This window comes from Chelmon rostratus, chromosome 18 (assembly GCF_017976325.1).
Source record: "Chelmon rostratus isolate fCheRos1 chromosome 18, fCheRos1.pri, whole genome shotgun sequence".
NCBI classification, from domain to species: Eukaryota; Metazoa; Chordata; class Actinopteri; order Chaetodontiformes; family Chaetodontidae; genus Chelmon; species Chelmon rostratus.
Window position 1 is genome coordinate 12,981,368 of NC_055675.1, and position 12,674 is coordinate 12,994,041.

The 12,674-nt window shown below is 42.6% G+C and overlaps 2 protein-coding genes across 3 annotated transcripts in view; both read left to right on the forward strand.

The window, feature by feature from the left end:
• The first annotated feature begins 901 nt into the window (after nucleotides 1-901).
• acbd3 (acyl-Coenzyme A binding domain containing 3) lies at nucleotides 902-9,790 on the forward strand. 2 transcript variants are annotated; one of them, XM_041958385.1, is made up of 8 exons: nucleotides 902-1,193; nucleotides 3,203-3,344; nucleotides 3,796-3,936; nucleotides 4,154-4,312; nucleotides 4,643-4,817; nucleotides 5,073-5,328; nucleotides 5,989-6,276; nucleotides 7,261-9,790. In XM_041958385.1, the coding sequence occupies exons 1-8, from the start codon at nucleotides 926-928 to the stop codon at nucleotides 7,473-7,475; spliced, it is 1,644 nt and encodes a 547-aa protein (XP_041814319.1). In that variant the 5' UTR covers nucleotides 902-925; the 3' UTR covers nucleotides 7,476-9,790. The 2 variants fall into 2 exon arrangements, with proteins under 2 accessions (XP_041814319.1, XP_041814320.1); XM_041958386.1 differs by having other exon boundaries at nucleotides 5,992-6,276.
• Nucleotides 9,791-11,945: 2,155 nt separating this feature from the next.
• The window catches only part of nhsl1b (NHS-like 1b), a 104,055-nt gene continuing 103,326 nt past the window's right edge, over nucleotides 11,946-12,674 (forward strand). The window contains exon 1 of the mRNA XM_041958358.1: nucleotides 11,946-12,416. Coding sequence (XP_041814292.1) covers nucleotides 12,098-12,416 — 319 coding nt within the window. The 5' untranslated portion in view covers nucleotides 11,946-12,097. The remainder of the gene's footprint in view (nucleotides 12,417-12,674) is intronic.

Below are 12,674 nucleotides of genomic sequence, written 5' to 3' on the forward strand. Positions count from 1 at the left end.
AGAGAGCACTGACAAGTTTAGTTTTCAGATCACAATTATTTAATAGCCAAATTGAATTGATCCTTCTTTTTGTGTTTATGAAAATTGACTTTCAGCCAATATATTATTATTATATTTAAACTGTCTATATTGATATCATATCAGCCTCTGTCTAAAATGTGGCCATTTATTTTCATTCATGTAAAATAACAATCAGAAGGGAAAAAGTCGCACAACACATCTTGAGAACAGATTGAATTTTTCAATTGTTTTTAATATGTTTTATGTATTTTATTGTGTTTTGTGAGAATTATACATCTATTCGCGTTTCATCTGGCTGCAGAACAAATGCCCCCTTTGGACAACAAAGCTTAAGCTGATTTAGTAGACTAAGATTTTTTTGAGATCAATATAACATATATTTGTTACAAATTGAGACGAGTGAATGTGTCTGAACTACCCGATTTATTGTTAGCTTTTCTTGATCGTCATATGAAGCATCCAATCACTTGTCAGCTTCTTTAATGTGTATTTTTAAAACATCGTTTATTATAGAAATGCATATATTCAGTGCATTTACAAAGATTAATGTCAATTCCTCAGCGTTAAAAGAAAATCAAGATGACATTTTACAATTTTTACCATCACTTTTAGACATAATTTAAAATTTTGCTTTGTGAATAAATTTTCCTAAGCAAAAACACACACAAATGATGAACAAAGAACATGGCACAAGAGTGTATTTTTCAAAATACAACAAAATCTGGAAAAGATTAAAATTAATAACCGTCCAAAGTGTGAAAATAGTAACTTCTGTAAAAAGAAAAAAAAAAGATCTTATCGGATAAAGCTTCGTCATTATTTACATCGGGGGAAAAAAATCTCCCGGAACTTCCGTCAAGTCTAAACGGAAGTAGGTACGTGGCCGCTTCAGCTGACAGTCTACATGATGGCGACAGAGGTTCAGAGCGGCGACCTCGACAGTGCGACTTCCAGCCGGCTCGAAGTTTCCATCGATGGCCTCACCCTCAGTCCCGACCCGGAGGGCGAGCAGGGCCAGGTCGAGGAGCCGGACCTCAAGCCCGCGGAACCCGGGACCGACACGCCGGGTGCCGCTGGAGGCGAAGATGGAGAGTCTGGCAAATCTGCGATAGAGAGGAAATGGGGCTTTCCTTTGCAAGAGCTTTATGGAATGGGCCTTAAATTCTTCAAAGGTATTTAACGTTTGTTGTAATCGCACAGCTTTAACGCACAGAAGCAGCTAGCCTCCGAACCGACCGTTAAATTGTGACACACGTCGCTCCCCGGACGCTGAGGTTAGCTAGCAGATTGCTAACGTTAGCTGTTAGCTGTCACCGCCGGGGGCTGCTGCTGCGAGCCGCAACATTACATTAGCTACATAGCTAACGAGTAGCCAACACCGCCAACAAGCTGTTAGCTGCCTGGATAACAAGCTCGGCACTTCCGAGTTGCCCGTCCGTGTCTCTGTGTGGCCTGAGGACATTTTCATCCGGCTCTTTGCCTGGTGTTGTCTCCCCTCTGGTTACCCGTCTTTGGGTTTGAGCAGAATAACCTGCCTTGCCGTCAGCCTGTAAGTTATGCGACGGCTCCATCAATTACAGACTTGTAATGTAAGAACCCACCCATCATAACTGCATGGTGGTTTATGATGATTTGTTTGGGAGCTTTAAACACGCCCTGCCCCGCCACGGCTGCGGCGGTGTGTCGTATGCGTACGCAGATCAGATCTGATAAATTGTACGCGGACTGGATCCTGCTGTGTTGAAGGATTTGATTCTGAGGATAAGACTGGACCATAGTCTCGTGTTGTTAAAACCAGTTTACAGTGCTGCCCGGAGCGACGTTCTGGGCGCATACAGGCTTGTGTGACCACTAGTATGTTTTACAACCGATCCGCTGCCTCCTATCCGTCCTGTACCACTCCCTGCTGTCCCTACACCAGCAGGAAATCCAAGATAAAGCACGAGTGGATTACTCATATTTGTGTTTCCATGCATACAAACTGGACTGTCTGAACAACTGTTCGTCTTATACATTTACACACTCCTGGGAAGAATGTGCAAGACGTGTACTATTCTTTCTCTGGTTGTGACCATAAAGTTCAGTTTTGGTCTCATCACTCCAAATGACTTTGTTCCAGTGGTTTTGAGGTTTGTCTCTGTGCTGTTTGGCATATTGTAAGCGGGCTGTTTTGTGGAGCTGGCAGAACGCAACCTTGTAGCCCATGTTTGTTCAAGTCCCTCCTTATTGTGCATCCTGAAACAGCAGCGGTGCCTTTTTTGCAGGGAAGCCTGTGTTTCAGCTGAAGTTGCTTGTGCGTTTTTTCTTTGCATCCTGACCAATTTTCCAGGCAGTTGCGGCTGAAGTCTTTGTTGGTCTACGTGACCATGTCTTGGTACTAACAGAACCCCTAATTTTCTACTTCTTTATCAGTTACTTTAAAAAGTTCAGCTGCCTTTTCATACATGTATGTTTGTTTATCCAGCAAAATCAGTGCTGGCCCGGATGAAATGTGCAGCGGTCTCTCTTACTCCAATACAAAACCAGCTATGCAATTAATTTTAAGCTTCAAAACCACAGCCTCATTTGAGTTATGTCATGCTCACTAATACGTGTCAAAACAGCACAGCTTATCCAAATTGCATCAGTCTTTCAGATCGAACTTGTCAGCCTTTGAGGAAATGTTTGAAATATACACAAGGTATAGTCAGTTGTTACTTTGGAAATATACTGAACATTTTCCAGCATTTCTTCTGGGCATTTCTACTGTCTATTAAAGCAAAGCACCTGTGATGACTGTGCAAACAGGTTTGGGCCTGGTTGTCATTCTGTGCAGTTGTAATCTGTGCTTTGTATTTCCAGTCATGTATTTCTAGTCTGGTGAGGGTTAGGCCTAATTGCATAACTTGTATACATAAATCTGATTCTTGCTTCACCTCTGGTTAAGCAAATTTCAGTAGGATTAAAGTGCCATGGGGTTCTTATTAAGTTATAGAGTGTCTGTGGGTTTTGAAAAGGAGAATGGCTACAATCAACAGAGTAATTCTTATACAGTCTATAGTCTTGGAACAAGAACTACTTTTTTTACTACCACGTTGTACTAAGACACAAAGGTGTATTGTAGTATTCACCAGCACTTTTCACCACTGGACAGAAAAGACAAATAAATCCAAACTCACTGCTTCCACGTCGCTTCTCTCAGATAAAGACGGCAAGGCCTTCCACCCAACCTACGAGGAGAAGCTGCGACTGGTGGCTCTGCACAAACAGGTGTTGCTCGGCCCTTACAATCCAGATGCTTCACCGGAGGTTGGCTTCTTTGACGTCCTGGGCAACGACCGCAGGTAACCCCAGCAAACATCTGTGTGGGCACGTGACCTTTGAACTTTTTTCCTGTTTTTCAGGAAATGCGCGCACACGCCTCTCCATTCACTGAAGTGTTAATATGGTTCCTTTATCTCTTAATATTCGTTTATGTCTCAAAAGTTTAGCCTTGTTTCACAGCCACACTCTTATTATTTCAAATTTATTACTGGTTCACTCATTGTGCAAATATCATGTCCACAGTTAAATTATAAAATATTCTTATGATTGTAAAAATGAGGTTTTCCTTGTTTTTTGTTCTGGTCTAAAGACACAATAGATGTTACAAATGCTACAGATTTTACTTTTCCCCAGTTTACTCATTGTAATACAATAAGATCTCAAAAGAAGACAAAAGGTACTTGATGGCTGAGCCTACTTCGCCCGGCTGCCTATTTTATCTATCCTCACCTCCATTCTTTCTGTGTGCAGAAAAGAGTGGGCCTCCTTGGGTAACATGGAGAGGGAGGAGGCCATGGTGGAGTTTGTCAAGCTGCTGAACAAGTGCTGTAACCTCTTTGCTCCTTATGTCACCTCACACAAGATCGAAAGGGAGGAGCAGGAGAGGAAAAGGTAAAGTGCTCGTCATTTCCCCTGGGAGAGATCCCTCTGCCACAGTGTCTAAATACAGACTCTGTCTCCATTTGTCCTATATGCAGCCAGTAAAAACTGTGAAGCAGCAGTGGAAATATTGGACATTTGTTGTCTGCTGTTGTGTGACATTTTTCCACAAATTTAACCATTTCCATCATTTATAATATCCTCTATTATTTTTTTTAATGTACCCCAGGAAAGAAGAGGAGGAGCGTCAGCGGCAGGAGGAGGAGGAGAGGGAGCGACAAAGGCAAGAGGAGGAGAGACGGAGGCTTGAGGAGGAAGAACGGCTGAGGAGAGAGGAAGAGGAAAGGAGGCAGGCTGAGGAGGAGAGGCTACGGGTTGAGCAGCAGAAGTATGTGTGTCTGTATCCCTCTGTGTGTCTCTGCATTATGTGCTTGGGCTTGCAGGATATCGATTTGACTTTAGCATGACTTTTGCATGATCGTCACACTCTCGTGATATTGATATCTGCAGGTCTTTTAGTTCTGGAGCAGGGCAATCATTGCACTTTAGCGGGGTCAGCGCTCAGCTGAAGCCTGGCCCACAGAGGACACTCTCCCCACTCACTATGACTCTTCACTCTATGTTAAAACCCTCAAACTTTCCACTGTCCTCCATTGCCTCCTCTCCATTTCCTATATTTCCTTCCTCACCAACTCTTCTCCTGTGTTCTGTGTCCCAGGCAGCAGATAATGGCGGCATTGAATGCGCAGACAGCAGTGCAGTTCCAACAGTATGCTGCTCAGCAATACCCCAACAGCCCAGAGCAACAGCTGGGCCTCATCCGACAGCTCCAGGAGCAGCACTACCAGCAGTACATGCAGCAGCTCTACCAGGTCCAGCTGGCCCAGCAACAGGTAGCATAAATGTCATTGATTCTTATTTTACGTATCAAGTAGCAAGTTTTAAGCTCCTCAAATAATAATGTTGTTTTGTGATGAGCGTAGTATTGGGCAAACTCCTCAGAATAACAGTTTTAGTCATTACGTGCATATAAATGTGATTCATATGGAGTGTGTGCTCCTTCCAGCAGCATTGTAGAAACATTCTTGGTTATGTCTATAGTTTGGTCTTCAATGTCTTGACTCAGTGTTGTCTTGCTTTGCTCCCAGGCGGCCTTACAGAAGCAGCAGCAGCAGCAGCAGCAGGCTGACTCTATGGGTCAGGGCACCCTGGAATCTGGCAGCTTCAACAGTGGTGAACCCATCGCCGCCTCAGCAGCGGGGCCGTTTTGTGCAGCTTCACCGGCTACTGGAGAGGAAGCCCCCACAGTCAATGGAGGCCAGTCAGACTCTTACTCGGAGAGCATGGACCGGGAACCAGAGCCCGAGCCGGCGGAGGAGGTCTCGGAGAACGGGCCTTTATTAGGTTGGTGGGCCGTGGATGTGTTTGTCTTGAAAAACAAAAACTACTGAAATTGACTTCATGCAGATAGAATCTATATTTTCCCAATTGTGCAGCGAATGGCTACAGGGAACTCTGTCAAAGAAACAAAGCTTTATACCAACACTGAAACCTGATTCTTAACTGCTTTGTCCTTGTTGATGTGACCTGGAGGACAGGCAGGAGAAGAGCTGGAACAAGTGATACACGATAGCCTGCTGGTTTAGGTATCATCCAGCCACACATTCTGCTTACGGTAGAGTACAGCTCTCACTCCAGAAGCGAACAAGGCCTTGGTCTGATTCCAAAACATACATCCTGAACCAAAGAATCCACTGTGGCGGGCTGCTCACTCTCAAAGTAATGCTTTGAGGAAAGATGGATTAGATAGCTCAGTATGCAAAAAACATGTACCCTGCAGGCTCTCTCTTTTTTTTCTCTCTGGCACGCACGCATATACTGACAATATCGGTGGCCTGTTAGTTCAGCTAGTTTTGCATTCAGTCGCTGTATGCTGGCACAAAATCACTTATTAGGAAATTAGGCGAATATGATACTTCTTTCCTAATCAGAAACCCGCACAAGCAGATAATATTACACATTTTTGCAACAGGTTGTAAAAAATCTCTTGTCCTTTGATCACAGCAGACTCCCCACCAGTCATAGCTGCGCCCTCCATGTGGACACGTCCACAGATCAAGGACTTCAAGGAGAAAATCCGGCAGGACGCAGACAGTGTGATCACGGTGGGGCGTGGCGAGGTGGTGACAGTGCGTGTACCCACCCACGAGGAGGGCTCGTACCTGTTCTGGGAGTTTGCCACGGACTATTATGACATCGGCTTCGGGGTGTTTTTCGAGTGGACGGATGCTGCCTCTGCTTCGGTCAGCGTGCACGTGTCGGAGTCAAGTGATGAGGACGAGGATGAAGAAGGTGAGGTGTGGGTGGGAAGTCTGTGTGAATAAGCCTGCATTGTTATTGATGCAAATATTCTGAGGTGTGGAGGCAATGCTAGAGCAGGCTGTGGTGGTTGTTTAAATATAAAACAGCTCCTGGTCAAAGTATGTGTTTGAAAAGTCAGCTTTACTTACTGGGAAGTTGTGTGTGGGTGTAGGGTCTCCTACCGTAATATGTTCATGATTACATAAACACAAAATATTTTTCCAAGAATTGAAAATGGAAATTTGCCAGCTGTTTTTTAGTTTCACTGTTAGGTATAAAATACTGTTGATGAATCATGATTACCCTCTTTTTCCATTTGCTATGGATACCGCGTACCACATACTCTGCTATTTGATGATAAGCCAAGTCATGGTGGCTTTTAATCTTCCATCTTTGCAACAGATGCAGTTGCTTTGAATAGAAATGTCTGTTTTCTCGTTTTGTTTTTGTTGCATTACTCATGGGCCAGTGGAGAGATGAATAACTGGTTGTATGAATGAACTTTTATTCTTATCTCAAGTTTAGAACTTGCTTAGACCATAGTTAAGTATCTCAGGGGGGAGAGAAAGTCCTGCTCTTGTTCTTTGGTGGAAACCAGAGCCGTGGTGTGAATAGAATGAATTCTCACAATATGTTGATAAGATAGAAGGCAATAATAACTTTAATAACTTTAAAGAAACTATAACGAAAAAACTCTTTTGAGCACAGAGTAGTTTTTTGTTTCCTTACTTTGAATGATTAAATTATTTGTGATTAGAATTTTTCTACAAATTAGAATTTACAAAATATAATCCACGTGCTTGCAAAAAATTATTTTCAGTGCATAAAAATGTCCCATCGTGTGCTCAGGATTGAGGCACAAATATAGCTCCATAGTATTAGGGTTAATGATAGTATTGTGTAATTATAGTGAGGATGAGGCTCATTGGTGATTCCCTCCTGCTTCATCGTGATACGTTGTTTTTGTGTCCACAGGTGAGCCTCCCAATGAGGAGGAGAAGGCGAAGAAGGAGGCAGGGAAGCCCCAGGTGGATGAGATTGTGCCGGTGTACCGGCGGGACTGTCACGAGGAGGTGTACGCCGGCAGCCACCAGTACCCTGGCCGCGGAGTCTACCTGCTCAAGTTCGACAACTCCTATTCACTCTGGCGCTCCAAGAGTGTTTACTACAGAGTCTACTACACCAGATAAGCCTGAATACAGACACAGGGGGAGCCAAGGAGTGTGTATGTTCATATGTGTGTATGTATGTGTATGTGTGTGTTTGTTTGTGTGTGTAGGTGGAGATTTATGCTATGGCAGCCTGTATGTGTGTGTGCGCGCGCGTGTGAGGGAGAAAGTGACACCAGGTCTATTCCGGACAACACCACCAGAGGGTGACAAAGAGACAGACTTGGAGCCCATGTTTGGAGATTGGACTGATATGTGTGTGCCGTATGTGTATGCGTGCCCCAAGATACACCCATGCTAGAGCCTGTCATCGAGCCCTTGGAAGAGGAGTGCGTATCCCTGTTGTGTATTCACCACCTGTCCTTGCTGCGCTCACATTTACCAAGCTGTAGGACTTTGCTCTCACATTGTATTCTTTTCACCCTGGGCTCCTCTTCTGTCACCACCCCAACCCAATACTGTCCGACGTGGCCTTGTGGCTGCTTCTGCCTGGCTTTCACGACCATGAGCGGAAACCTGGCGAGTCCGGCATTCTGTGAGCCAACTGTTTCCTGTTTGGTAGTAATGGTGGTTGTTTATCCCACAAGAACACAATGTTGAAAATCAAATTATATGGCAAAAGTACTTCATAACACTATGTTTTCTGTTCCGCAGAGAGCCTCTGGTCTTTGCCAAGTCTCACACACACACACCAGTGCACAAAAACTTAATCATTCTTTTTGATGCGAAGCAGTAGTGTGTTATTCCTCTCCCTAGCCACCATGCATATATGAAGATCTGACGGGACGATGTAGTGGAAAAGTGCTTTTTTTGGCTTATTATCACACAAAACCAGTCTGTCTTTCACCTTTTATTTCTTGACACAATCTGATTGACAGAGTGCACCAGAAGTAGTTTTTTTTTTATTATTATTTTCTTTTAAATGAGTCTACTGGCAAAATCTATGAAGGACAGGCAAGAAGTCATTCCATAGTTTAGCTGAGCTCCAAATGAAGTGTTGAAGGAGAGGGAATAAAATGACATGCACATGAAATCATACAGAATAAGAAGTTTAAAAACAAATAAACATGATCTCTCCCTTTCTCCCTCAGATATGTTTATCTGTGTGATGCAGTTTCAGTTTGTTCCACCTTCAAGCAGTCGCCCCAGTGCTTCTTTACAGCAGTGTTCCTGTTTCTGAGGTTAAACCACGTGACTGAGTGCATTAAATCAGCTGTCCTTTGCTCATCACTTCTTTATGAAGAATCAAGAAAAAAGGTGCTAGTATTAAGACAGACGTATGTCAACATCACCTGGGAGGTTTTTATGTTTATCGTCCTGTGTGTTTGCAGATGCTGTGCTCAGATCTGACACACCTAACAATAAAAATTCTGTTTAGGAGCTCATCATGCACTGTTACATCTCTGCAGCTCTCAAAAATCCATAAAACAAATACTGTGTTGCTGTTGTGTTTTTTTTTCTTCCTGGATTGAATTAACTCAAATTATCATCTCAAATAAGGTATGAATAAACAGAGATTACGTAGATTTATTTTTTTGTCCTGGGTGATGTGGTTGCTTACTAACTCAGCTGTGACAAAGTGTATTCAACTTTTATTTTTTAAGTTAATTTGTTGCCATAATTTAGATTCATTGTTGTTCAGTTCCACATTGCATATGCATGCTGTGTGTACCAACCGCATAGGTGCATTATGAACAATGTGTTCAGTAGGCATCAGAGACATTTGGTTTCACTTGTTCACTCACTGAGCTGTATTTGTACATTTTTATGTGTGTATGGAACCAAACAAGACACAGAGACGGAATGGCTTGCAAGTTGAGTAATCCTCCAATGTCCTTGCTGAGTGTCAATTCATCATATTATTTAATTGGAGGCCACTCCTGCCTCTTTTCCATTCAGTTATTTGTGTAACAAAATGTCACTACTCATGGCTTAACAAAGCCATAAAGTTGAAGAAAGTTCCCATCTGTTCTGAAGTGTGATGTTTGTTTTTCTTAAGTTTCTTATTGCTCACCAAATGGTTTGAGCTGACTTGTTCAAGCCTTGTATGTAAATAATTCTATAAACAAGTTTATGTATGGGTTTTTCAATGTGGAAGAAGGCTACGGTTTTGAGAATCAATGCACTGTAAAATATGGTGAATGAGATATATGTATACATTTTACCCCGAATGAAAGTCCAAAACTCATAGGAAGCGTACAATTGTAAGACCCCACTGACATGACAGACAGAGAAGCTGATCTTTTTGTATTGTTTTGACTTGTTTGAATCTCTTATGAGTTGCAAGATCTTTTTGGGCATATATTTAATCTTGATTAAACTTATGTTCATCTCTAGAATTGGATAGTTTGTCTACTTTTCTTGCTTTCTTAATTTTCATTGTTTTATATGAGCCACCCTTTCAATCACTGCACATTCACTGCCTCAAAACAGATACAAAAAATTACTTAAGTTGGTTCCCATCATCAGTATTACAAGTCAAGATTCCACAAAAGTTGGGACGCCGTGTTCCCGAGCTCACGTAGTAACATCGTTTATACAATCATGTGTTTCATCCTTGCTTGTGAACGACTGAGCCTTTCCAGGATGCCCCTGTCATACCCAATCATGATGCTATTACCTGTTACCAATGAACCTGTTTACCTGTGGAAACATTCTGTTCTATCTACTTTACCCAACGTTTTGGGATTTTACATTTGACCTTTAAACAGCAGAAGGAGGCAGCGTTGGGAATGCGAGGCCACCCAAAAATGGCCTTGGGACAACAGAACAGTATTAGCTTGTTCCTTTTTCCACCAGCGGAGAATGTGTCATCCTCATGCTGCTTTCCTGTCAGACACGTTTCGTGCTGAGGGAAGGACAGATGCGGATGTTACTCATGCGTAACAGGATAATCTATGTTTTGCATGATTGCATGTAAAGGACAGCTGTGTCTGGCTTTTACACTTAATGTCGGGTGACTGCTGCAGTGTATATACCAGCAAGAGAGGAATTCAAAGATTTGCAGTTAGCTGAGTAATGTTGAAACACGGATAGTGGGAATACATGACTGGAAGGTCACATTAGTGGCCCTTGAAGTTGCTGTGTTCGCTTGAAGACACCAGGGGGCACATTAAACACTACAGAGACACGTTTTACCAACTGGACGTTGTTGGGCAGACTTTCAAACGAAGGTACTGAACTATAGCTGAGCTGGGTAAATGGTATGCTATCAATGATGACAGTTTGCTCTTTGGAATTCAAAGAGCAACGGTGGGAATGCCAGGCGGTGGACTGGACACAGGCCCTGGACAAACATGCCTTGTACACACAAAGAGGAGATAAATCAGAGACAAGTGTTCACAGAATGAGGTTTCCAGTGGTTATTTTAAAAGGTATGAGCAAACAACTAGCATATCCTTTGTTTAAAATAAAACCGCTAACGACAACTTGTAGGCTAATGTTACATACGCATTTGTTTTTTTATTTAGCTAGCAAGCTAACTTAACTTGTCAGTAGCCATTTAGTTGTTTCATGGGTCATCACTACAATATCAGAAAACATAAATTTCAAAAAAAGTTTAGGAGTCACCAGATAATAACAATTATGCCCACACTTGTAGGAAATTTGCTGGTAACTGTTAATATGTGTTAGCTTAACCTAACTAGCTCGCTAAATAGCCTAGCATAAAGTTAAATATGTAAGATAACATAATTCAAACTAGCTACTATGTAACTTGGCTCGCCGGTTAGCTAACTATAGTGTCGCATTATTACAGGAACGGGTAATATAAATGTCGTTATTTCTCTGTTTAGTTAAGATGAATAATACTTCTAAAAATATATATAAAATATTAGTATGAGTTTTAGGGGTTCAGGCATGGGTTGACAGAAGTGAAGACACTTAATGCTTTCTGCTGCTGGTTTTGTGTGAGGCTATTAGGTTGACAGATCTATTAAATTAATGCATAAGTTCATTAACTTGCCCGAACCTATTAACTGAAATTGTACTCAATTTGGCAGTGTAACCTTACTCCAATGATATCATTAAAAGTGAATTAAAGAAATTGGTTAGGGTTTAGCCTCTGTTTCATTCTCTCTATCTGTTGCCATAAAGTAATTAGTAACAACTAATGATTATTCCGAGACATAGTGGTTCATAGCGCTTGAATAAAACAGTGATTTTAGCCTCACAATGTGATTCCTTGTCACTTTTCAGTTTGACGGTAGCCCGGGTCCAGGTCCGTTTGGAAGAAATCCGGTCCACGTTTTCCATCAGATCGACGCACTGATTCGAAGGGAGGCAGGTAAACCTCCTTTCTGCATGTGGCTCCGGTTCCAGTTGCCACAGGTGGTTGTAGTATTTTCCGGGTTTTTATTTGTACTTTTCCCTACTTTTCCTTGTGTTTTTTTTCGCTTTTCTCTCCAGCCTGCACTCTGTCTGGTTGAATTTGAATAGACTTTGGGAGGCAACGTCTCCAGTGTACAGCAGCACAAAGTCCCATGCTTTGAAAAACAAAAATATGGCGGGATTGAAGGATTATATTGCCTCGCATATAATAGCAGCCGCAGGACGGCAATACGTCTTGGACTTGTTTTAAATTTGTGAGTTTTTTTGCGTGAACAATTTTCGTTCCTGCCGGAGTTATTTGGTATGAAATAAATATGCCCTTTCATCAGAGGAGCATCGAGCCGCGGCGTGTTAGCAGGTTATCGGCCAGGGATGGCTGGACGCCGGCGGAGGAAAACGGGAGACGCAAACTGCGAAAACCCGTTTTGTTCTCGTCCTTGGATGAGGTTAGCTGTCATACACTGACCAGCATAATTCACCAACTTTCCGATCTTTCTCGACACGCCAGCGACATCTTCCTGGGCATCGAGATGGAGGCAGGGATGGTGTTCAGAAGATCCTGCAGGATCCAGGGACGGCTTCAAAGTCTGCAGGGTGAAATCCACAAGTTTGATCCCAAGAAAATCAAAATCCGTAAGTTTGCAGTGCTGGTGGCTTAGTTTGCAGCGAGAGTCTGAAGTGTGAGAGCTAGTGTACGCCTGTATCTGTGAATTCTGTCCTCATAGCAATCGTGTAGTAAAATTGTAGTAAAATCAGAGGGCTATAAACTTCTAATTTAGAGCCACAGACATGTAATATATCTATTATGAATGTACACATGGCACCGTGGCACTTGTGTGCCATGGTTTCTCACAACAGCTGGATATTTATTAATGCCATAGAGAAATATGG

Bases quoted from the DNA above. Each gene is read 5' to 3' on its own strand.
- acbd3 (XM_041958385.1), top strand. From the start codon at position 926: ATGATGGCGACAGAGGTTCAGAGCGGCGACCTCGACAGTGCGACTTCC. The intron at 3,937-4,153 runs GTAAAGTGCTCG...AATGTACCCCAG, and splicing joins GAGGAGCAGGAGAGGAAAAG to GAAAGAAGAGGAGGAGCGTC. The intron at 5,329-5,988 runs GTTGGTGGGCCG...CTTTGATCACAG, and splicing joins GGAGAACGGGCCTTTATTAG to CAGACTCCCCACCAGTCATA.